Here is a 24,766-nt window from a genome sequence, read left to right as displayed (position 1 = left end):
CTGTTCCAATCTTCATGCGCCCACTTCCCATCACATTCCTCTCCTGCTTTCACTTCCTGCCAGTTTATTTATGTTGTCTTCGTATGTCTCTTTCCAGTTTGCTAAGGTGAGAAAGGGTGTATCACCTACACCTTTATTACTTTGCAAGAATCACCTGCTGCTTTGTCTTTTGCTTTTGTAGAGAAGGCGGCTCTCAAGACAAATGGTAACCCAGTTCATGTATGCAGGCACCAAAAAGAGTGCTTGCACACTAATATCAAAACTTGTTTGCAAGCATGTCTGCAGCACTAGAAATGCATGCTAATAGCTAACTCCATTTTATCCTCAAGGAATTAAGAGAGAATGATTTAAAATGTTGATGTGACCAATCAAAAGATAAATAAGATAAATTAATAGAACTCTAAGCAGGAATAGAGATGGAGCTTGAAAGCCATGGAAAATAGAACTTTGAAAATGATGGGACTGGAGTAGTCCTTCATTCATAGGATAGCATTTTTCTTCATAGTAGATCTGTTTCTTCCTTGGGCGCAAGTCAAACAATACACACATTTGATTGCAATAAATACAATTAAAAAGAAAATCATTAGCGACCAGCATTGACAATACACGGGAGAAAATACTCTGCCGCAACTAAAGTATAGAAATCCACAAAACAGTGTTTGATCTTTCATACACAGTAGGCACAAGATAAAATTGCATTTTGAGGAGCGCATAAAAGCAGAGATGTGTTCATTCATTTGAAGACAACAAGAATATAAAATTACATTTTGCATAACCACATATTATATTAGTAGACTTTAATCTAACTGAACATGGATACAAAAAGAAAGATGAGCATGCTATTCATTAACAGAGCTGCACAATAGCAAGCTTAACAAACGCTTCAGAGCACCATGAAAAAACGAGTGAAGATCAACTGTTACCAGCTTGAGAAAAATTTTACCATTGTGCCAATGTTTCTTAACCAGAGTTTCATTACAACAAAAACTGTAAAAGGAATTACATATACCAAACTTTTTAACATTCATGTATGACCATTCAGCAAATACTAGAAAGAAGATAAGACAATACATAGATAACAGGAATAAAAACGTATGCAAACCCTTAAAGGGGTAAGGGTCAATAGATTCTAACCCTTAAAAAAGAGTAAAAGCCAATAAATTCAAACCCTACACTAAATTTTTTAAATAATTCAGGCTCGTAACATTGCTTCTTAGCTAAAATAGGATTAATCTAAGATGCTGCCAATATTATCCAATAACAGAAATCAAAACAGCATTGTCTTTGAATGTGACATTTTAATTCTAATGCTAGAAATAAGAGCATCCATTCATCTCTCAAATTTGAGGTATTTTACACCAAATGTTGGTAATATGACTAGCAAAAGCAAATTCATCATTGTCCATTACCAGAAGTTGTCACCCAAAATCTGACTCAAAAATTGTTTACCAGAAAACAAACTTTAATGAAATCCTCAAGAAGCCAAAATTAATTCTTAGGCAGCACCAGCGCCACCCTTTCCTTTCTTCCTCTGCAACTTTTTCACGTAGAATTCTAGCTCTTTACCCTCGAGAATGTACCTGAAGAAAATCATATAGCTCACCCATAGTCATTAAAAGCAAAACAAACATCTTGCCCAAGTTTTCAATAAGCATATTGTTTTTAAATTTCAACCAATGCAAAAACTGTAAACATACCCATCCGCGCGCCCACATTGTCCAGGGCGAGAAGAAATGCATGCCATCAATTTGCCACCAGCAAACTGCTCTTCCATGTGTGGATCAAGTTTGTGATCTTCACACCGCTTCTCTATCTTTCTTAAAACATGTTTGCTTCTACTCTTCTCTTCTACAGCAGCTTCACCCTCCTGCATAAGTACAATAAAGACACAAACATACTGATCAAAGCTCAAAAAAATGAATTAAATACTTCAAGTTAACAGTTAATGGGCATCTGTTATTTTTTTATCCATTAATAGATGTGCAAAGATTGTTAAATTGTTAATTTTCGTCTTCAAACTTCCAGTGGCCAGTGTCGTGGCAGTCCAGCTGCCAAACATTGTCTTCTCCGGAGAGCCAGAGAACACATTCAACAATTCAATATTGTAGACACCAAGGAAATTTTAAAATTTAATTGGCTTTATGGAACTCCTGGTGCACAGAGTTGGCAAAAAGATTTTCTGGACTTAATGATGAATGTAACACACTGAATAGAATATTTGATCTTCTCCATATTTGATTAAATTCAACTTAATGAATTTCATCAATTAACCAGACAAATCAGAAGTGAAATCAGGATCTGATTTTATGCAATCGTGAGTAATGGCAGTAAGCCACATAAATCAGTACTCCTATTGAAAGATAGGGACAAGTACAGGAAAATCCACAGATTAACAATAAACACTATTTGATATAATATAGAAAACTAAGAAAAGAACTCAATCTGAGTGCAGGATTCTACCAGCAATATTAAATATTTGTTTATTTGAAGTTTAGAACACAGGCTATTACCATGATACTCATGCAATCCCTGGATGAGATTGCCGCAATTTTGAATCAGGGGGTTTTGTCCGCTAATTTAGCAAAGGAAACGAGGGGATTTTTCGTCCTCCAATTCCAGACATCAAGGGTTTCCATCAATAGACATACTTTTGAAAATGTGCCTTGATTAAAAATAAACATTAATTATAATTCCAATTTCCAATTTATGATATAAATTAACATTATCAACATTTGACTGTGTAAGATTTATTTATCCACATTTCAGGTTACAATCCATGATTTATCATTAGGATAAACTATATATGTTAATGGTTGTAGCTGCAGGAGACTTCATTTTATCTGCAATGGTTGTATTACTGTCTTCATTATTCGTCCTTGTTGTATTCTGTCGGTTCTTTATTTGATTTGATATAGCTGTATATGTAACGGGTTCTTTGTTTACCATCACCGACCTGGGTGCTAGCTGGAAAAGCGTTCTTTTTCTCTCTTCGTATCTTATCCATTGAGAGAGTCAGTTTTTCGTTGCCTTTGTGGCTCGGATGATATTGGCTTATGAAACATATTACTATGTAACTGCCGCTTTTGGGTATTGTTGTACACAAAAAGTGTTGGCTCTTAGTCTACCTTTGCGATATTCATATTTGGGTCTTGCTTTGTCATTATTGAGTATTGCAGATTGTATTTGGGAGACATGTGAAGTTCAGAAGAAAGGTTATAATTATTCATATGCAGGGGTGATCATCGGCATGTGTAAAGATTTTCGTTTCATATCTTCTTCAGCAACTCTATTTGCTAGCAGATTTGTAGAAGCCTTCAGTTTTCTGAGATATTGTTGGCTTCTTCTCTTGTTTGTTAAGTGCTGTCAATCATGATTAGATGATTGATTGTTAAGCTTGAGAGCTCTGTATTTAAATTTGTGGCTTCAATAAGATTTAATTTTTGGTGTGGCTGGGTTTTTCACCCTCAGGTGGAGGGTTTTCCCAGGATAAAAAAATTTGTGTATCTTGTTCTTATAAGATTTCTAGTTTCAGATTTTGAGATTTATCTTTCTGGCTCAATCTTAACAATAGATAGAGAAGAGAATGGAAGAATGGTAGTAGCCCAAGATACCTAAATTAATAAGGGGAAGGTGGCATAAGATTCAATAAATTAGAAGGGCAAGGAGAGTAACCAATTCAACTAATTAACCCAGAGAGACAAGGTATTCCAATTTTGTTTCTCTCCTCCCCCTCTTTTTGGGATAATTAGTTGAATTGGACCCTTTCCTTGCCCTTTTAACTTATTGGATTTTGTGTCCCCTTGCCCTCATCTATTTAGCTATCTTGGTCTGCTACTATTCTTCCATTCTCCTATCTGATGGATCATGGAGTATTATACAAAATGTTGATGATATGTTCCACAGTCAAAATCCAGATATCACTCTTTTGATATCATGCACTGTGGAAGTTTCATGTTTTTAACCATTATGATTGTTGGCTGCCCACTTCCTTCTCCTTGCATTAATTAGTGTGTTTTCACTGAGCAGCTAAACGTAATGTTTAAGATGTGCCCCATGTATACATTGTTTCCAGTGGATATTACACCGAACAATCGGCATGCATCCTACTTGCCTTCGTAATACAAAGGAATTATTCCTTTGGCAACCTACAATCTCCTTTATTCATCTTAAGCAGTGGCTTCTCCTTGTCTGTGGACGACCTAATGCAAATTACTACATTTTTATTGAATTCCAAGTGTTTCCTTTTACGGAGGGTTTATTTAACATTCCTGCAAATGGTTGTTTCCGGAGGCTTTATATCATCCAACAAAAAACAAAATCTTCGAATCTCCCAAATAGTCCCCAATACCCATGTATAATGAAGGGCATTAAGTTTTTCCGGGTTCAATTTCGAAGGGAGCATTACAGTGAACAAAGTTGCCAAACTAAAACCACCCAGAATAAACAAACACCAAATTCAAAAACAAAAGTCAGTCATAGCACTCAAGTACCTATTCTGCAATAAATATATAAATGCCAATCTACATAAGCTAGATAATCTCTAATTACATAATAAGCAGAATATTTGACATAGATCTTGCAAAAAAATTGATTTAGTGAATTTTAATTTATAATGTTCGGAACAATATCTGTGTTTTCACCACATCTTTTCCTTCTATTGAGAAAAAATAGTCAAATGACAAGTTATTGGCTGCATACCTCGGTTTCTTTTTTAACGGCAGCAGGAGCCTTCTTCTTCCTGCCAATGTCCTGGCCATAGTGCTGCTGATACCAGATACGGAAAGGAGCAGCATCAACCTGAACAATAGCACTCTTGACCAGAGTTTGCGTCCTGACAAGCTCGTTATTGGATGCATTGTAAACCACATCCAATATACGTGATTTCCTAGTAACAGCCTCTGAACCCCACGAGTAGTTACCAGTATCCAGCCTCAGAGCTCTCCATTTCACATTTCCTCCTCTCACGCGTACTCTTCTAACTGTCTTGTTGCTTGACAGCTTTGTCATTGCAGGCTGCCTTCCCAACTCATACCTAAATCCCCAAACAAAAACTAAGGCTTACAATTCTAACAAAAATCCAATAATATCGAAATATTCCATGTTTCCACATGCAAACACGAGGAACTTTTACAAAAAAAACACGACACTTACTTTCGCTTCTTTCTCCATTGCTTCTTCTTTCCTCCCGTGGCACGTTTCTTGTGCATCGAATCTCGTGAGATACCTGCATCGACGCATCATCACATCTCAGATTTGGGTCCATTAACAACAGAAAAAGCTAATAAGAGGAAAATTTTCGACCAAAGAAATCCAGAATCAACACCAAAAAATACAGAAACGGTAAAAGCGGCGATTAAGGGTTTTTTGTTACCCATGATGGCCGAGTAGATCCCTCCGCCTGCAGATCCCTGAAATGAAACCCTCCCTCACCCTCAATAGGTTAGAAAGTGGGCAAACAAAGGGTTTATAAGTATACTGTTAAAAACCCTAAAGTGAAGCCGGGAGGGTTTTTTCACGATAGCGATTGTTTTTTAATTTTTTTTTGGTTTGGGCAAAAAATTGTGAAATCAATTGGTAAATGAAATGTGTGAGATCAAATTAGCGGTAAATTTGAATCATTCATCTATTAACATTATTTTTTCTCTTACACGTTATAATTTTCAAAGATTTAATTTGCATGTAGTTTCTCTATGTTGCAACATCCTTTGAATGTAAAATTAGCAATCGTACCTTGGTGTGTAATGGGTGTGTTGAAGAGGTGTCAATTACAAAAAAAAATTGTTCTATTCTTTTCATACGTGTGTGTAATACATGAGGTCAACTTGTAGGTCATTTAGCAAATGATGTTGTTTAGGAGACAAAGGTATCAGTGGAGAAGTGATAGCATAATTTGAATCGATTTATAGGAATCCAAACATGACTGAAATGAAACCTCTAAATCAAGAAGATAATCAAACTCCATTATGAACGAGCACATGTTATGTTTGCAATAGGGAGAAAGGGGGAGAGAAGGGGGAGAGTGATAGAGAGAAGAGGGGTAAGGAGGTAGAGATCAAGCATAGAGATAGAGATGGAGATGAAGATGGAGAAGGAGAGGGATATGGAGAAGGAGAAATAAAGAGAGTGAGACGAGAGAGGGAGAGATAGAAAGATGAAGACAGAGTAGACAAAGGGAGAGTTATAGGGGTAGAGAGAAATGCAAGGATAACCAAATGGAGATCAGTGGAAAGATGGAATAAGAAATATTGAGAGATATAATTAGAGGAAAAGAGATATGGATATATATGTATAGGAAGAGAAACAGGAAGGGAGAGAGGGAGACGCGTATAAATAGAGGGGGAGAGAAATAGATAGAGAGAGGTAGAGGGAGAGATAAAGATAGGAAGATGGAGAGACATGGAGATATTGAGGAAGAGATAGAGAAGAAGAGATAGACAGGTATAGAGGGCGAGGGGGGGTGAATATATAGATGGTGAGATAGATTGATAGAGAGATAGAGACATGAGGAGATGTAGAGAGAGGGGGCGAGGTGGACAAAGATTGAAATATAGATAAAGAGATAAATAAATAGAGAAATATAGACAAAAAAAATAGATATGAAGAGAGGGAGAGATAAAGAGGAAGATAGAGGTAGAGATAGAGAGATAGATGGGGGGTATAGGGAGAGATCGAGGGAGGGGACATAGAGAGATAGATGGGTGGATAGGGAGGGAGGGAGTGATGTGGAGAGATGAAGAGGGAGAAGTGAGAGTGAGAGAAAAAGGGGGAATGTGGGATGTGTGTGTGTGTGTGTGGATAGGGATGGAGAAAGGGAAAGAGATTAGAAAGATAGGGAGATATAGGTGGTGGAATATATGGAGAAAGAGAGATAATGAGACATAAATATAGAGAGGAGAGAGAGAGAGAGAGAGAGAGAGAGAGAAGGTGATGGAGACAAGTACTAAATAAAGGGAGAGAGATGTAGAATGATGGAGAGCAGAAATAAAGAAAGGATGGGAGAAACAAGGAGTGTGTGTGTGAGAGTAAGAAAGAGATGTGGAGAGAAAGATAGAGAGAAAGATAGAGAGAGAGAGAGAGAGAGAGAGAGAGAGAGAGAGAGAGAGAGAGAGAGAGAGAGAGAGAGAGAGAGGGGGGGGGGGGCGGAGAAAATAAGAGTGGTAGATGGAAGTGAAATATAAAGGAGGGTAGAGGGAGGAATGTGTATATAAAGAGAGAAGAGGAGATATGAAGGGAGAGATGGAGAGAATAAGAGATAAATGTAGAGATAATGAGATATAGATAGAGGGAGGCACAAAGATGAAAAAATACAGACAGAGGGGCAAGAGTGAGAAATAAAGGACCTGATAGAGTTAAGTAATAAAGAGAGAAGGAAAGAGAGCAGAGAAAGAGTGATAGAGATAGAGATGGGGGAGGAAGGGACATTGTGTTGTTTATGAGAGAGTGAGAGAGATACAAAGATGGGAGGGGGAAATGGGGTGTGTGTGTGTGTGTGTGTGTGTGTGTGTGTGTGAGAGAGAGAGAGAGAGACTAAAAGAGATGTGGAGATCAAGATAAAGAAATATATATAAATAGATAGAGAGGGAGGCAAAGAAATCACTGAGAGAGAGAGAGAGAGATCTAATGGAGAAATATAGAGGTGGAGGAGAGATAAGGATGTAGAGATAGGAGAGATAGATAGTGAGGAAGATGAAGATGGATTTAAATAATAAATATAAAAATGTTTATTGATAGTTTCATCTAAAACAATTAAAATTTATTAGCGAGAGAGCTAGATGGTGTTGAACAATATGTTTGAGAGTCTCAAATCTATGTACAAAGGATCTTTATATACCTACAATGGTGCAGTCACGGTTAGGAGGGACCTCAATGAGATCTATCTGGACCATGCAGTAGGAGTAAAACATGACGAAAGCAAGACAAGATGATGGAGGCAATGCAAAACTAATTGATTATATCATGAAAAATTGTTTACAATCTGTCAGCAACATGCGGCTACAAGATTCGGCTCACTGGACTGATACAGACATGCTCAATTACAATCTCAATCAATACCAGACAACTTAACCTTGAGATAGATCTTCTTGGTTCCCAAAACTAATTACTAAAAGCTAAATTACATTGATTTATATGGTCTAGAGGGATCTGTGTCGGCCCAAAAAGAATCAAACAATGAAGAACATGATGAAACGTGTAAAACCACCATGTCAGCCTCTGCCAAAAAAAATCCTTAAAAAAATTCAAAGGAAGAAGTGCGGATCGGAGGGGAGGTCAACATCATGCCAAGGAATGTTGGAAACAACGAACAGAGGTTCCACAAGCTATGGAAAGGATCCATAAGATTCACCAATAGAAAATAGGTCCAAGAGGTTCTGGTGCTCTAAGCCAGAAAATTGTCTCAGAATCTAGAAGTGATAACTTGCCGGAAAAAGATCCAAACGTCCCAAGGTTCGGGAATAACGAAGATAAACATGTTCACAAGAAAAATCTAGCTCTGCAAGATCCAGTGAGAAAATGCAAGAAAATGTAGAAAGAAATGTTGAAACAAAAAACAAATTGAAATAAATATTTTTGGTTGATGCAAGCTTGCCAAGAACCGGGAGTGCTCCTGCATCAGACATTCGAGGTTGTTGAAAAACTGAGTCCCTCACTTTGTTGGGGTCAAAGGAAAACCAAGGCAGTCCACCTCTTCCTGAGAAATCCAAGATGAATTTTCACCTTGTTTGTCCTTCCATTTCACAAGATACTCCTTATATCGATTACTCCAGGTGCTACGCCCAATCCTACTGTCCAAAATGTATTCAATCTAATCTGGTTCCTTCCGGGGTAACTGCTTCTCCAAGTCTACAATATTATCTTCACTGAATTCTAAATCACGATATCAATGTAGATCTGCAATGTTGAATATAGGTGAAATACCCAAACTATCTGGTAGCTCCACTTCATATGCATTCCCAGAACTGAATTTCCTCAAGATCTTGCGAGGTCCAAACTTTCTCATCTGCAACCTGTTATAGGTTCCAACTACAAATCTTCATTTTCTCAGGTACACCATCACTTCATCGCCAACTTCAAATTCCTTACGTCTTCTCCTCATTTGCTTTCTCCTTATACTTGTTGTTCATATCCTCCAATTGTTGTTTAACCTGAATATGTAAGGCCAAGTCATGTGATCTGCAAATTATTTTGCTTCTACACTTTGTTGTCTTCATTACTGATATCCCTTGATTCTGATATACCTCTAGGGTGTGCTCTGGTAACAATCTCAAAAGGTGTTCTTCTAGTACTCCTGTTTATTGAATTATTGTAGGCAAACTTTGTGTGTGCAAGAATCAAATCCCAACTTCCAATATTCTCTCCAATCCCAAAAAATTTACCAAGCTTTTGTTTACTACCTTTGTCTGTCCATCAGTCCATTGGTGAAAAGTAGAACTGAATTTCAAATCTGTCTTCATCTTCTTCCAAAGTGTTCTCCAAAATAACCAACAAACTTAGTGTCCCTGTCAGAAACTGTGCTCTTAGGTAATCCATACAATCTCACCAATTCCTTGAAAAATAAGTCAGTTATATGCACTGCATCTAATGTCTTCTTACATGGTATGAAATGAGCCATCTTCGAGAATCTATCCACCACCACAAATATAGAATCATTCCCTCTATGTCTTAGGCAATCCAAGTATGACATCCATGCTTATGTCCTTCTAAGGTCTCTCCGGAACTATCAAAGGTTTATACAATCCCACATTCTGACTACTACCTTTTGCAACCTGACAAATTCTACATCTCTACACAAATTTCCTAACATCTTTATGAATCCGAGGCCAAAAGTAATGTTCACTCACCAATGCTACGGTTTTGTCAACACCAAAGTGTCCGGCTAATCCTCCACTATGCTTCTCCTTTATTAAATTATCCCTCATAGAACTCTTAGGTATACACAACTGAACTCCTCAGAATAACATCCCATCCTGAATGAAATAATCCAACCACTTACTTATATCCATCGTAACTAATGTTGTACATGCTTTCCAAGGTTCTACAAAATCCGGGTCATCATCATACAAGGTCTTGAACTCCTCAAATCCTAATACTGTCACTCCCATCTCTATCAACAAACTTCTTCTTCTACTCAATGCATCGACAACTTTGTTTGACTTTCCACTCCTATGCTTCAACACACAGGTGTAACCCTACAAAAAATCTACCCATCTCATATGTCTTTGATTCAACTTACTCTGGCTGTTCAAATACTGCAAAGCTTGATGATCGGTATACAACACAAACTCCTTAGGCAACAACTAATGTCTCCACTTCTTCAAGGCTTGAAATATGGCATAAAATTCCTGATCATATACTGGATATCTCCTTCTTGCATCATTCAACTTTTCACCGAAATAAGCTACCGCTCTCCCTTCCTAACTTAACACGACTTCAATTGCATTCCCACTTGCATCACAGTCTACTTGAAATACTTTGTTGAAATGCAGTAAAGCTAACACAGGCCACTCAATCACCGTCTACTTTAACAATTCAAAACTCTTATTTGCTTTGGTTGTCCACTTGAATTCCTTTGTATCTCCTCTCATTGTTTCAGTCACGGGGCTACAAATTGAACTGAAATTTATGATAAACTTCTGGTAGAAACTAGCCAATCCATGAAATGATCTTACCTCTCCAATGCTTTCTAGTGTAGGCCATTCAATAATTGCTTTTACCTTCTCAGGTTCGTCTTTAATCCATCTGCAGATGTCATAAGTCCTAAATAGACTAACTCTTGTAGGATTTGAGAAATACAAATCCACAGAACCCAAAAGAAACCTGCATGCAGAAACCTGTCACAGAGAAAGAGAGAGAACGAATACAAGGGTTTTGGCTCTGACAAAGAGAAAAGATGTATTATCAGAGAAAAAATGAATCAAGAATATGAATAATACAAGAGATCAATCCTTATAAAGGAGATCAACACCAAAAGGAAAACCTAACCCTAAGGTGTGAGCATTTAATAATTAAATATTAATTATTAAATGACTAATGTATGCATAAAGAGAAATCTTAAGAGGAGAGAAAAGTTAATTAATTACTTTACTCTAACACCCCCCCTTAAGATGAGCTACAATGCAGCTACAAACAATGCAGAAGAAAGCAAAGGAACTACAATGCAAAAGAGGGTCCCGACAACAAGGCCTGATGAGGTACCCAAATACAAGAAAATCTCTATAAAGTGGAGTAAAGGAGAAAACCCAGTGGGAAAAAAACTCCTCTCCAAAAAGAGATAAAGAATCATGCTGAAAAGAAAAACATGAAGGAAGGAAGGCCTCACTGAGACCCCCCAAGGACAACTTCCTTCACCCCAAGCATTGAGCGCAACTGAAGATAGCGCGGAGATGCCAAAGGTTTAGTGAAGATGTCAGCAACCTGCTCCTCTGTAGGAATGTACTCCAAGATGAGAGAACCATCCTGAATCAACTGCCTGATGAAGTGCATGTGGATTTCAATGTGCTTTGTCCGCTGATGCTCCACTGGGTTGCGTGAAATGTGAATGGCACTCTAGTTGTCACACCAAAGAATAGTGGGACAATCTGGAGGAAACCCAAACTCTGTCATCGACTGCCGAAGCCATAAAACCTCCTGACTGGCTAACACTGCTGCACGGTACTCAGCCTCTGTAGATGATAATGCAATAGTAGATTGCTTCTTGCAAGACCATGTGATAGGACCATAACCAAGGCAAAAAATGAAGCTAGAAGTAGACTTCCGATCATTGACATCACCAGCCCAATCGGAGTCAGTGAAGCCAATGATGTGAGTGGATCCTGAAGAGTAGTGAATGCCATAATGTGTGGTGCCCCGAATATATCTCAAAATACGTTTGGCTGCTTGCCAATGGCTCTCATGAGGATCATGGGAGAACCGAGAGACAAGGCCAACCGCAAAGGAAAGATCAGGACGAGAATGTGTCAGGTACAATAGACTGCCAACCAACTGCCTGTATAAAGTGGGGTCTACTGAAGGAGTAGAGCAAGTGGAAGACAAAACAACGCCTGACTGAAATGGAGTGGGGGCAGACTTGCAATCAAGCATGCCAAATCGCTGAAGCATATCAAGAGCATACTTCTCCTGAAAAATGGAAATCCCATCCGAAGACTGAATAACTTGTAGACCCAGAAAGAAGTGCAAGAGACCAAGATCGGTCATCTCAAACTGCTCCATCAAAGCTCTCTGAACACTCTGAATCATGGAGGATGAGCTACCTGTAATGATGAGATCATCTACATATAGCACTAGAATCAAAAGATCACCCTCCTGACGCTGAATATAGACTGTGTGATCGGAATGACAGCGTGTGAAGTGCGAGGAAAGCAAGAAGGAGTCCATCTTCTCATACCAAGCCCTGGGGGCTTGTTTGAGACCATACAATGAACGTCGAAGTCTGCAAACCAAAGAAGTGTCCTGCACAAAACCCTGAGGCTGCTCCATATAGATCTCCTCATGTAGGTCTCCATGCAAGAAGGCACTCTTCACATCCATCTGAAACACTGTCCATCCCTGTGAAGCTGCAAGTGAAAGTACCAGGCGTATAGAATTCATCTTGGCGACAGGAGCAAAGGTCTCAGAGTAGTCAATACCCTCTACCTGAGAAAACCCCTTCGCAACAAGACGGGCCTTATACTTATCAATAGAACCATCTGCAGCATACTTGGTACGATATACCCACTTGCACCGAACCAACTTTCTTCCCTTAGGAAGAGGACAAAGATCCCAAGTATGATTCTTCATCAAAGAAGAATACTCCTCATCCATGGCCCTATCCCACTTTGGGTGTCCTGTCGCCTCTGAAAACTTTTGAGGATCATCTGAAAGGGTATGACTCAAAAGACTAGAACCAGATGTCTGAGCACGAGTGCGACGAGTATCTGAAGGATCACCTGCCAAAGAACCAGCTGCATCAACAGTATCACGGGCCCACTTTGGCAAAGATGGAGCAACTGGTGGTGGTGGAGATGGTGGACATGATCTACATCATCCTCAAGAGATAAGTAATCCTCAAGAGATGAAGAGGAAGGAGTAGGCAATGAGGGAGAAGCTGGTGATGGAGAATCCATCTGAGGATAGCACTCATCAAACTGGACATCCCGTCGAAACAAGACCTCTCTGGAATCAGGATCAAACAACCTGTATGCCTTAACATCCTCACAGTAGCCAACAAATATGAGTGGTCGGCTCTTCCTCTCCATGGCTATCCGCTGAGCATCAGGAATAAATGCCCAAGCCTCACTACCAAAAACTCGGAATGTAGAAACATCAGGCTTGACATGGGTCCAAGCCTCCTCAGGAGTCATATGTCGTAATGCCTTATGGGGCATCCGATTCTGAATATAATTGGCACAATTGACTGCCTCAGCCCAAAATGAAGAACTCATAGCTCGAGACTGTATCATACAATTTGCCATCTCCCGTAAGGTTCTGTTCTTTCTCTCAGCAACACCATTCTGTTGAGGGGTATAGGGAACTGTAAACTGATGCTGTAAACCATGCTCAATGCAAAAATCTCTGAAAGCCTGATTTACATACTCCCCCCCATTATCTGTGCGTATCCTCCTGATAGAAAGTCCAGATTGCTTCTCCACAAATGTCTTAAACTTCCTGAAAGAGTCAAAGACATCAGACTTGTACTTAAGAAAGTACACCCATGTACATCTGGAGAAGTCATCAATAAAAGTGAGTACATAACGGGCCCCTAAAAAAGAAGGAGTCGGAAAGGACATAAGATCACTGTGTACCAACTCTAGGGCTGCCCTAGCATGAGAGGCTCGACCCTTAGGAAAAGGATCTCGATGATGTTTGCTAAGGACACGACCATGACATACACCATCTGTACAAGAAATCTGTGGAAGCCCAATCACAAGTGCCTGTAAACTCATCTGCTGTAGATATCTGTAATTGACATGACCAAAACGCTCATGCCAAAGCCTGCTCATTGAATCTGCATGTGCTATAAGAGAGGAACCAACAGTGTCTGAACTCTCAAAGCCATCAAAACTATATAAGTGAGATGCAGAATCCACACTCCCAGTAGCCACAACCAAGTCAGGATCATGAAGATCTCGAATAACCACATCATGTGGAGAGAACTCAATTGTCTTACCAGATCCAGAGTGGCAAATCTGATAAACGGATAGAAGGTTTGTCGAAATGTCAGGAACCAAAAGCACATCCTGAAGACAACCACCATCCAATGAAACAGTACCTGAACCCTGAACGGAAAGTTGTGCTGAGTCACCAACTGCAATATGTCTAGTGTCTGTAGGAGCAAGAGCGGTGACCAAATCCTGTGTGTGTGTCATATGGTGAGAGGCACCAGAATCTAGAATCCAAGTGGACACTGAGGACAATGCTCGTGCAGAAAGAGCATGACCTTTCCCTGTGGGCTGTGAAGGAGGCTGTGGTGCACTGATATTATGTTGTTGCATGGCTTCCTCCAAACCCTCTAAACGTTTCCAACACCTGGAAACGGGATGTCCTTCCTTGCCACAAAAACTACAAGGATCACCTGATTTCTTCTTAGTCTTGGAGGAAGACTCACCAGACTTTGAAGATTTGCCCTGTTTAGAATTGAATTGTGGTTTTGAATCAGACTTAGGTGGTGGCTTGGAGGGATTCTCACTAGCCTCTGAATCTTTCTTAGGCTTTGGTTTCTGCTTCTGTTTTCCTTTGGAGGGCTGGGCTACCAATGCTTGGTTCTGTGAACCTGAAAGGGAATCCAACTGCTTAAGCTTAGCTTGCTCACGAGTCAGACGATCACAAAAGACCTCAAAAGAAGGCATGACATGGCGAGCACTCAAGGCATCCATGGTGGAATAGAAGGTCGAAGAGAAGATCTGAAATGGACCCCGAAGCTTGGAGAGAATCAAGAAAATGCACTCTGTATCAGTCTTAGTCTTACCACAACCCTGCAAGATAGATCTTTGTTGTTTGAACTTCATCAGAAAGTCCTCAATAGAAGGAAATGAATCAGGTACCAAGGAAGTTAACTCTGCCTCAAGCTGCAAAGCTCTGAACTCGTTGACAGTACCAAAAAGTCCCTCAAACTTGGTCCAAATGGCTCGAGGAGTGATACAACCCTCAAGATGAAACTGGAGACTATCGGAAATGTGTAAAGCCATCAATCCCATAGCCTGATCCATATTGTTCCTGTGCTGCATAATCTCAAAAGGACGTGTCAACTGAGGCTGAACCTCATCCAAACAAGACCATAACCCTTTTGACTGGAGAAGAGTCATCATGCGACCCTTCCAAGTGTGGTAATTATGCGGTGTGAGAGATTCAATAGGTCTGTCTGCCATCCTGTGAACTGTGCCTCAACTGCTCTGAATTTTTAATTATTATTAAGTGGTCTTTCAGAACTAGACAGAAGATGCAGAAGGGGGTTTGATTTTTTTGTATTGGTGTTTGTATATTCTGGTTTTCTGATGTAAATAACAGAAAGCAAGAGAAAACACCCCCCCACAATGCAAAAAACTAATCCCCAGTACAAACTGAAAGCCAGAAAATGATAGAAAGCAATAACGGGTTGAGACAAAATTTGGAGCACCTGAAGATTTTTCTGATGAAATAGATTGTAGATCTGGAAAGAGCATAGAACCACCTTTCCGACGCCTATTCGCTTTCGAAAAACGGAGTCCGTATGCAAAAGATATGGCTCCTGCAGTGCAAAAAACTTGTTCTGACTTTGACTGGCAAAAAACACTACAAAACGGCAAAATCAGAAAAAAAAGTCCTACATTAATTAGATCGGGCTCAGAACCAGCTTTCCAACGCCTATTCGTTTTCGAAAAACGGAGATCGGACGCCCAAGTTATGCCCGATTTTGTAAAACTGCTCCTAAAGGGCCCAAATAGGCTCTTATAGCCCTGAAGGGCTAAAAAAAATCAGCCCCTGGTCCTCTGGGCGACCAGGGGCGGGCGCAGGAGGCGGCGGCGCGTGGGCGGCGCTGCTGGCGGCGCAGGGGCGGTGGCGGCTCGCAGGGTGGGCGCAGGCGGCGGGCGGGCTGGGGCCGGGCGGCGCTCGGGCGGGGGGCTGCGCCGGCGGCGCAGCGGAGGTTACCGCCGGCGGCAGCGGTGGCCGGGCGGGGGGCCGCCTGGAAGCGCACCGACGGTGCCGTTAACAAACTGGTGGCGCTTTTGTGTTAATAAAAAACTGCAGTTTTTATATTTTTTTTTTTAATTTTTGTGATTTTCTGCCTCGGTTTTCGTGCCCTAGGGTCGTACGACCTTGGGGCCAAAAAAAATTTGCCTCCTGGAGCAACTATGTCCAAATCGGACGAATTTTATATGGAAATAGGGGTTTTTGGGTGCTACGAGCTCAACGGTGAGGTCCATTTGGGCTCAAAGTGCACCAAAAAAAAATACCCCCTATTCCAAAATAAAAAACAGAAGACAAACACAGATCTGATGCAACCAAAACCTGGATCTCAAAATCTTTCAAAAATCTGAACAAGCTGCAGCAGATCCAGCTCTGATACCATGTAGGATTTGAGAAATACAAATCCACAGAACCCAAAAGAAACCTGCATGCAAGAAACCTGTCACAGAGAAAGAGAGAGAATGAATACAAAGGTTTTGGCTCTGACAAAGAGAAAAGATGTATTATCAGAGAAAAAATGAATCAAGAATATGAATAATACAAGAGATCAATCCTTATAAAGGAGATCAACACCAAAAGGAAAACCTAACCCTAAGGTGTGAGCATTTAATAATTAAATATTAATTATTAAATGACTAATGTATGCATAAAGAGAAATCTTAAGAGGAGAGCAAAGTTAATTAATTACTTTACTCTAACAACTCTCCCTTTGTGAAATTACACTTCTTTAGATTTATCAACAACTTCTCTTCTCTCAACCTCTGCAAAAGTTGTTTTAAATGCAACATATGTTCCTCCTTTCTCTTACTGAAAATCAAAATGTCATCCAAATATGCAACAACAAACTTACCCAAGAATTTCTTCAATACCTCATTCATCAACCTCATGAAAGTACTTGGTACATTACTCAACCCAAAAGGCATCACCAACCATTCATACAATTCTTCATTTGTCTAGAATGTTGTCTTCCACTTATCACCTTCTCTGATTTTCATATGATGATATCCACTCTTCAAGTCTATCTTTGTGTAGAATTTGGCTCCACTCAAGTAATCCATTATGTCATCCATCCTAGGCAAAGGAAAGCGGTACTTCACTATGATCTTGTTTATTGCTCTAGAATCGGTACACATCCTCCATTCTCCATTCTTCTTAGGTGCTAACACTGTCGAAACTGCACAAGGACTCAAACTTTATTTGATCAAACCTTTCCTCAACAACTCTTGTACTTGCTTGTTCAATTCTTCATTTTCTGTCGGTGTCATCTGGTGTGCAGTTTTGTTAGGCAAACTAGCTCCGAGAATCGGGTCCATGTAATGACTGGTACTCCTTACAGGTAGTAATCCATCATGCACATTATCTGAAATGGTGTCTTCATAATGTATCAACAACTCCTTTATCTCCTATGTTTGTTCTTCATGCTTCGGGTTCTCAATTTTCTTAGGAACTAAGGCAAAACACACGTTCTCATGTCTCATTCCATCCAGGAATTTCCTTCCATCCACCAAACAGATTCTAGCATTCGTACAAACTTCACTCTTCAGGGGCTCCTCTAAGGGCAACAAGGTTTGTTTCATCCCATTCGCAAGGTTTGTTTTATCCCATTCGCAACAATTGTGTATATGTGGTTTCTCCCACCAAGTATTGCTTGTCTATCAAACTGCCAAGGTCTTCCCAACAAAATGTGACAAATATCCATAGGCATAATATCACATAAAACTTCATCATGATAATTTCCAAATTTCAATTTCACCAAGCATTGCTCACTCACTAACAACTTATGATAATCTTGAATCCAAGCAATTTGATAAGGCTTAAGGTATCTCAATCTTTCCAACTTTGACTTATTCACCATCTCTTTTGAAACAAGATTATTCGAACTGCCACTATCAATAACTAACTTACAACACTTACTAGATACTTTACATCTGGTCTTGAATAAATTTCTCCTCTGCAAGGGCTCTTCATCCTCTCTGGTATGACACAAGTCTCTCCTCATCATCAATAGTTCCCCATCTTCTAGTCTGTTAGCTGAACCGGTAGGGTTTTCCTCTACCAATGTTGTTCTTCCGATGTTCTCTGCTTTCTTACATTCAAAAGCACGATGTCCCTATCCTTCACACTTAAAGCAAGTTCCTTTAAACACTCTCTTATCTTATCTCCTGTCATCTTTTCTATAACCCTCATTTTGGTAACCATCAAGTTCTCTTCTCTAGTAAAAATCTATGTCATCCTTCTGATATGAACTACCATCTTTGCTCACTTCCTTATCCTTGTTCTAATCTGTACAGGTTCCTCTTCCTCTAGAATATCCTCTTCCTCCTTAAAATATTCCTCTGGAAAACCTTCCACCTCTACCTCTCTACTATGCTCATGTCTTTTGTTCATCTTCTCTTATGCTTTTAGGGAATATTGGTAAGCTTCTTCAACACTCAACAACTTTATCAAAATGAGTTTATCTTGTATAGACATCCACATTCCATTCAAATATCTCATAACTTATTCAACTTCATTGTCGATATGTCCAGATCTGATATTCAACTTGTAGAATGTTTGGGTATACTCCTTCACACTTGATTCTTTCTGCTTCAAGTTCTATAATTTTCAGAATAGATTTACTTGTTAATCAGCTGGCATAAACTTTGATTTCAACTTGGCAACCATCTACTCCCATGATTTAATCTTCTCTTTGCCTCTTCTCTATCTATCAACCTGCAAATGTTCCCACCAAAGAGATGCATGACCTTTCAACCCAGTGCAGACATATTTCACCTTTCTTTCTTCCATGATGTTCTCAAAATCAAATTACTTTTCCATCTTCGAGATCCAATCCATTAATTCATCTGAATCCAACTTGCCATCATACTCTGGTGGGGTAAAATGTGGTTTGGTGTTTTCCCTAGTTAAAACCTTCAAGAACCTCTCTTCATCTAGATCAATCGCTGGTGGATTTGCTACTTTTTTTTATGGTGCTTCTTCTTCCTCCTCTTCACTCACATCTTCAATATGTCAACCTCTTCTTTGGGTTGTTTTAATAGCTTCCAACCGGGCTACAATTCCTCTCAACATTTCCATCATAGCAGGGTCTAAATTCCCACATGCTCCACCATTCCTATTTCCTCTTCGCGCCATCTTCACGCCAGTCCTCTGCAACTATAGGTCAGATCCACAGTTTGCCACCCCACACCCAAAATTAAAATCTTTAGGACAACACAATCTCCAGAATGAAATCTTGCTCTGATACCACTTGGTGCAATCACAGTTAGGAGGGACCTCAATGAGATCTATCTAGATCGTATATTAGGAGTAAAACACAATGAAATCAAGACAAGATGATGGAGGCAATGCATAACTGATTAATTATATCATGAAAAACTGTTTACAATCTATCGGTAATATGCGGCTACAAGATTCGGCTCACTGGCCTAATACAGACATGCTCAATTATAGTCTCGGTCAATACCAGACCATTTAACCTCGAGATAGATCTTTCCAGTTCCCAAAAATGATTAAAATACAAGCTAAATTACATTGATTTATATGGTCTAGAGGGATCCGCATTAGCCAAAAAGAATCAAACAACGAAGAACATGATGAAACATGTAAAACCACCATGTTGGCCTCTGCCAAAGAAAATCCTCCAAAAAATCCAAAGGAAGAAGTGCATATCAGACGGAAGGTCGACCACGTGCCAAGGAATGTCAGAAACAACGAATAGGGGTTTCGCAAGCTATGGAAAGGATTCGCAAGATTCACCAATAACAAATAGGTCCAAGCAGTTCTAGTGCTCTAAGCCATAAAACTGTCTCGGAATCCAAAAGTGATAACTTTCCAGAAAAAGATCCAAACGTCTCGAGGTTTAGGAATAAGGAAGATAATCATGTTCGCAAGAAAAATCCAGCTCTGCAAGATCCAGTGAGGAAATGCAAGAAAATGTAGAAAGAAATGTTAAAACAGAAAACAAACTAAAAGAAATGTTTTTGGTTGATGCAAGATTCCCAAGAACCGGGGATGCTCCTACATCATATAAGGAAGCATGTGGTCTATTTATCAATGAAGCTTAAAAATTACCATATAAACTCAATAAACCCTAAATCTAGGAATAATCAAATTTGATTTTATTTATTTGTAGTCTATTATAATATGAATTGTAATTACAATAAAATTGAATTTTATTATCTTATTTTGTTTAAGATTAGTTTAAATAACATGTTATGTAAAATATGTAAACATTATATATAAATTAATTATATCTTATCTTTTATGTACATATTAATTATACTTTATATCTTATCTTGTATTGTGCAATGGGTACACCGAAGAGGTGTTGAAGGTTAATTTGGGATTTTTTTTGCTATTATTTGCATACATTTACATGGAATACATGAGGTCAACTGGCAAGACATTTAACAAGTGATGTTGTTTGTGCAACAAAATTCTCAATAGAGAAGTGATAACTTTAAATGAACTATGCATTCACTTATAGGTTTCCACATATGAGTGAAATAAAACCTCCAAATTTGGAAGATAAATAGCCTCCATTACCAACATGTTCATGTTATGTTTTCGATAGGGCGAGATGTAGAGAGAGGGGGGGGGGGGGAGATGGGGATAGAAAGAGAGAGATATAGAGGGGGGAGAGAGATATAAAGAGTAACAGGAAAGGGAGAGATAAAGAGACTAAGAGAGGAGATATGGGCAGATGGAGATGGAAGGCGCAAATACATAGAGAAGGAGAGAGTGGGAGAGAATGAGAGGGAGAGACATAAAGATAAAGATTGATAAGTGAAGTGATTTATAGGGAGGCAGAGAGAATGATAGAATGATAGATATAGGGGTAGAGAGGAGATATTGTCTGAGAGAGAGAGAGAGAGAGAGAGAGAGAGAGAGAGAGAGAGAGAGAGATCTATAAATATAGAGCTCTAGGAAGAGGGAGAGGGAGAGATGCATGGATAGATAAGGAGATGTATTCCTAGAGATAGAGAGGGAGAGAAATAGATATATAGTTAGAGAAAGATTGAGGGGGATAGAAGGAGATATAAAGGAAGATGGAGAGGGAGAGATAGAGAGAGATATAGATGGTGAGATAGACTGATAGAAATATGGAGATATAATGAAGTATAGAGAGGGGGAGAGGGAGAGAGATAGACAAATAAACAAATAAAAAGTAGATATATACAAATAGAGAGGGGGAGAGGGAGAGAGAAAGAGAAAAGGGTGGGGATAGAGGGCAGGAGAGATAGAGATATATGGGAAGAGAAAGAGACAAATAAAGATATATGGGAAGATGAGGGGAGAGAGAGGTGGAGATAAAGAAATAGACAGTGGGATAGGGATGGAGCAAGAGACGAGGAAAGATAGAGAGGGAAGAGAAAGGGAGAGATATAGGAAGAGGGATAAGAGGAGGAAAACATAAAGAGAGAAGAGAGGGGATAGAGGGAGAAAGAGAAGAATAGGGAGAGAGATGGATATATAGCTCAATATATAGAGAGGGAGAGAGAGAGAGAGGTATAGATAATGAGATATGTAAATAGATAAAGAGGAAGGGATAGAAATAGAGAGAGAGAGAGAGAGAGAGAGAGAGAGAGAGAGAGAGAGAGAGAGAGAGAGAGAGAGAGAGAGAGAGAGCACATTAACGTGTAATGGGCATGTTCAAAAAGATGTGGTAGGTTAATTGGAAAAAAAATTGCTTAATTATTTTCATATATTTGCATAGTGCACGAGGTCAATTGGCGAAACATTTAGTAAATGATGTTGTTTGTGCAACAAAGGTCTCAATGCAGAAGTGATAGATTTGAATTGACTATCATCCACTAATAGAGATCCAAACACGATTGAATAAGATCCTTGAATCAAGAAGACAATTAGGCTCTGTTACCAATAGGCTAATGTCATGTTTGCAATAGGGAGAGAAGCAAAAATAGGGATAGATAGGGGGAGCAAGAGCGAGAGACAAAGAGGAGTAAGAAGATAGAGATACTAGATGGAGATAGAGAGGAAGATAGAGATAAAGATGGAGAAGGAGAAGGCGAGGGATATGGAGAGGAGTGAGAGAGATCAAGAAAGAGGAGACAAGGATAAAAAAAAGATGGAAGAGATAAATATTTAGAGAGGGAGAGGGAGATATAGTGAGAAACATATATTTCAATCATAACAATATATAAATGAATTTAATTATAACTAACAAATAATTATATATATATTTTTTGTAGACTGTAGGAATCGGGTATAGCACCCCCCTATAAATTGTAGTGCTCTGGGTAAAAATTTTAACATGACCAATGACACTAACGCAACACATCCTTTGGTACCTCGTGGACTAGGGGGAGACTAGACCTCGTGACCTTGTGCTTCACCACTACAAGCTCTTGCTAATTAAGCTAGGCCCCAAACCCAATAAAAATTACATATTATATACATAATCAATTTTAAACAATATAAATATTCAAAATTATTTGAAATTTAATTTTAGATTGTATAACTAATTTTAAAATATTTCAATTATAAATATTGTAAAATTTAATTTTACTTGTAAATAAATAAATTTAAAATATTAAGATTATATTTTTTAAATTATTTATTTTAATCATTATTATTAATATTATAATTTTTATTTTTTATAATTTTAACAACCTTACATTTATTATATAAATTAACTTTAAATGTATAAATTCTTTATATGTTTCTCTATTTAGTTAATATGCCAAGTTTACAATCAGGAGGTTGATGAGATTAATCATTTTTTTTTTCAACTCTAAAATTATTAATTGTACTTGCCTAATCTTATTTAAAAATCATTTAATGTCAATGGACTCTTGGACTACTAATGAAGTTGAGATATCGAAAAGGGATGTCAAATTTGGTGGAATGGACTTCAATTAGGTCACAATCATAATATATTTGATTAAAAAATTTATGAATATTTTATAATTGTTTAAATTTTCAAACAACAATTGACAACATAGAATTATCTTTCATTTATATATTGCAATTCTAAAATTAAACAATTGTATAGTAAAACAAGTGCCACGTAGAGTACTTGCCTTTATAGTATTGTAATAAAAATGTTTGTTGTAATTCTTAATTATTATATTTTTGAATTATTATTATTTTAATGTTAACTACAACTCTCACTTCAATAAAATATTATTATTATTATGTATTGATGCAAAGGGTCTCTTTTGTCACCATTTGCTTTGAGGTGACTTAGATTATAGTGCTATATTCTCCAATTTTCCTCAAAGGAGAAAAACAATGGATGTAAAAGTATAAGTATACAAATATGTATAGGTCTGATGCTCGTTTTAGAAATCTGGCAAGAGCGTCTAGTTGTTTGGATTAGGTGTTGAGATGAAGAATACTGATACTATCATATTATATCTACTGATGTAAAAGTTTTTCCTACTAATACAATGGGTGATTCCCCTTAGTAGCTATTTAACTATCAAATATATATATTGTTATTAATTATAATGTAATATAAACATTATAGTGAAAATATACTTTTTTCTTAAGAATATAATCCTAATTTAATTATTAAATCTATATAATTATAACTAAAATAATAAATTTAGCCCGTTAATGGGCCAAATAGGGTTGATCCTATTTCTATGCCACTGAGAAAGGTGGTTTGGGAAACATCAAGTCAAGGATGGGTGAAGATAAACTTTGATGGAGCCTCTAAAGGAAATCCTAAATTATCGGGGGCTATTTACATAGCACGGAATGGGTATGGAGTAATATTAGCTATTAGAACTCAAAGGCTTAAGGATGGAACCAATAACGTGTTCGAAATTGACACTCATATGATGGTTTCTCGTAGTTTCTGGTGGTTGATTATTGGTTTAGGGTTGTCACTGATGGCAACTCCTCGTGGATATTTGATCCGGTGGTCATAATTCTTCTTATCTAGAAGCAAGTGTTAACTAGTAGCTTGTTAACTGGTATTTCAAGATGAACAAAGCAGTTTTGGGTCCAGAAGCTTTTCGGTGATTGCAGTGCATTGTATCATGTTTGGGATGATTGGGTCAAGATAGACACAAAATTCTATTATTGTTTTGGTGATCCGCATCTGGTCAAGCCAACATGAGATTACACGTTACACTAGTAGGCCGACATGGTAAATGACCCATTTCGTGAATGTCGGTATATAAGTTTGGTGTGGATGATCTTTTTGGTGTATGATGCGATTGTATGTGAGTGAGTGGTGATCGAGAATCATTTGTAGTGCAATTTCACGTGCGCATTATTGATCTGGTAGTTGACTGAGACCGTGAACAAGGCATAACAGAGAAGGTGATCTAGTCAGTATGTTTAGTACTCAACTGAAACTCATCCAGACATTGTAGATGTTATTTCAAAGTTCATTTCACTATAATTTATCATTGTAACTAATTTGTAAGGCAGTGAGCCTTCCCTAAGGGTTGTAGCCTTCCGGGTTATTATAATTGAGTAGTGAGCTCTAGGCAGTGTGCCTGAATGCCTGTGCATTCCCATATTATAATATTGTTTTGCTATTGGCCATGGTGGAATAATATTGTGGGTTCAAATCCCATCATGGTTTTTCCCATTTGGGTTTCCACGTAAAAGTTCGGTGTTATACTTTTGTGGTTGATTGTTTTATGTT

General features: G+C 38.5%; 1 protein-coding gene across 1 annotated transcript; it reads right to left on the bottom strand.

The window, feature by feature from the left end:
* Window positions 1–1,278: 1,278 nt before the first annotated feature.
* LOC131040058 (small ribosomal subunit protein eS8) lies at window positions 1,279–5,593 on the bottom strand. Its single transcript, XM_057972945.2, has 5 exons — window positions 5,372–5,593; window positions 5,152–5,224; window positions 4,699–5,032; window positions 1,698–1,867; window positions 1,279–1,580 (listed from the first exon to the last, which is right to left on the bottom strand). Exons 1-5 carry the CDS (start codon window positions 5,373–5,375, stop codon window positions 1,496–1,498), a joined length of 666 nt encoding a protein of 221 aa, XP_057828928.1. The 5' UTR covers window positions 5,376–5,593; the 3' UTR covers window positions 1,279–1,495.
* Window positions 5,594–24,766: the final 19,173 nt, after the last annotated feature.

This window comes from Cryptomeria japonica, chromosome 10 (assembly GCF_030272615.1).
Source record: "Cryptomeria japonica chromosome 10, Sugi_1.0, whole genome shotgun sequence".
Taxonomy (NCBI): Eukaryota; Viridiplantae; Streptophyta; class Pinopsida; order Cupressales; family Cupressaceae; genus Cryptomeria; species Cryptomeria japonica.
The sequence above is the reverse complement of the archived record's forward strand: the minus strand, read 5'-3'. Positions and strand labels throughout refer to the sequence as shown.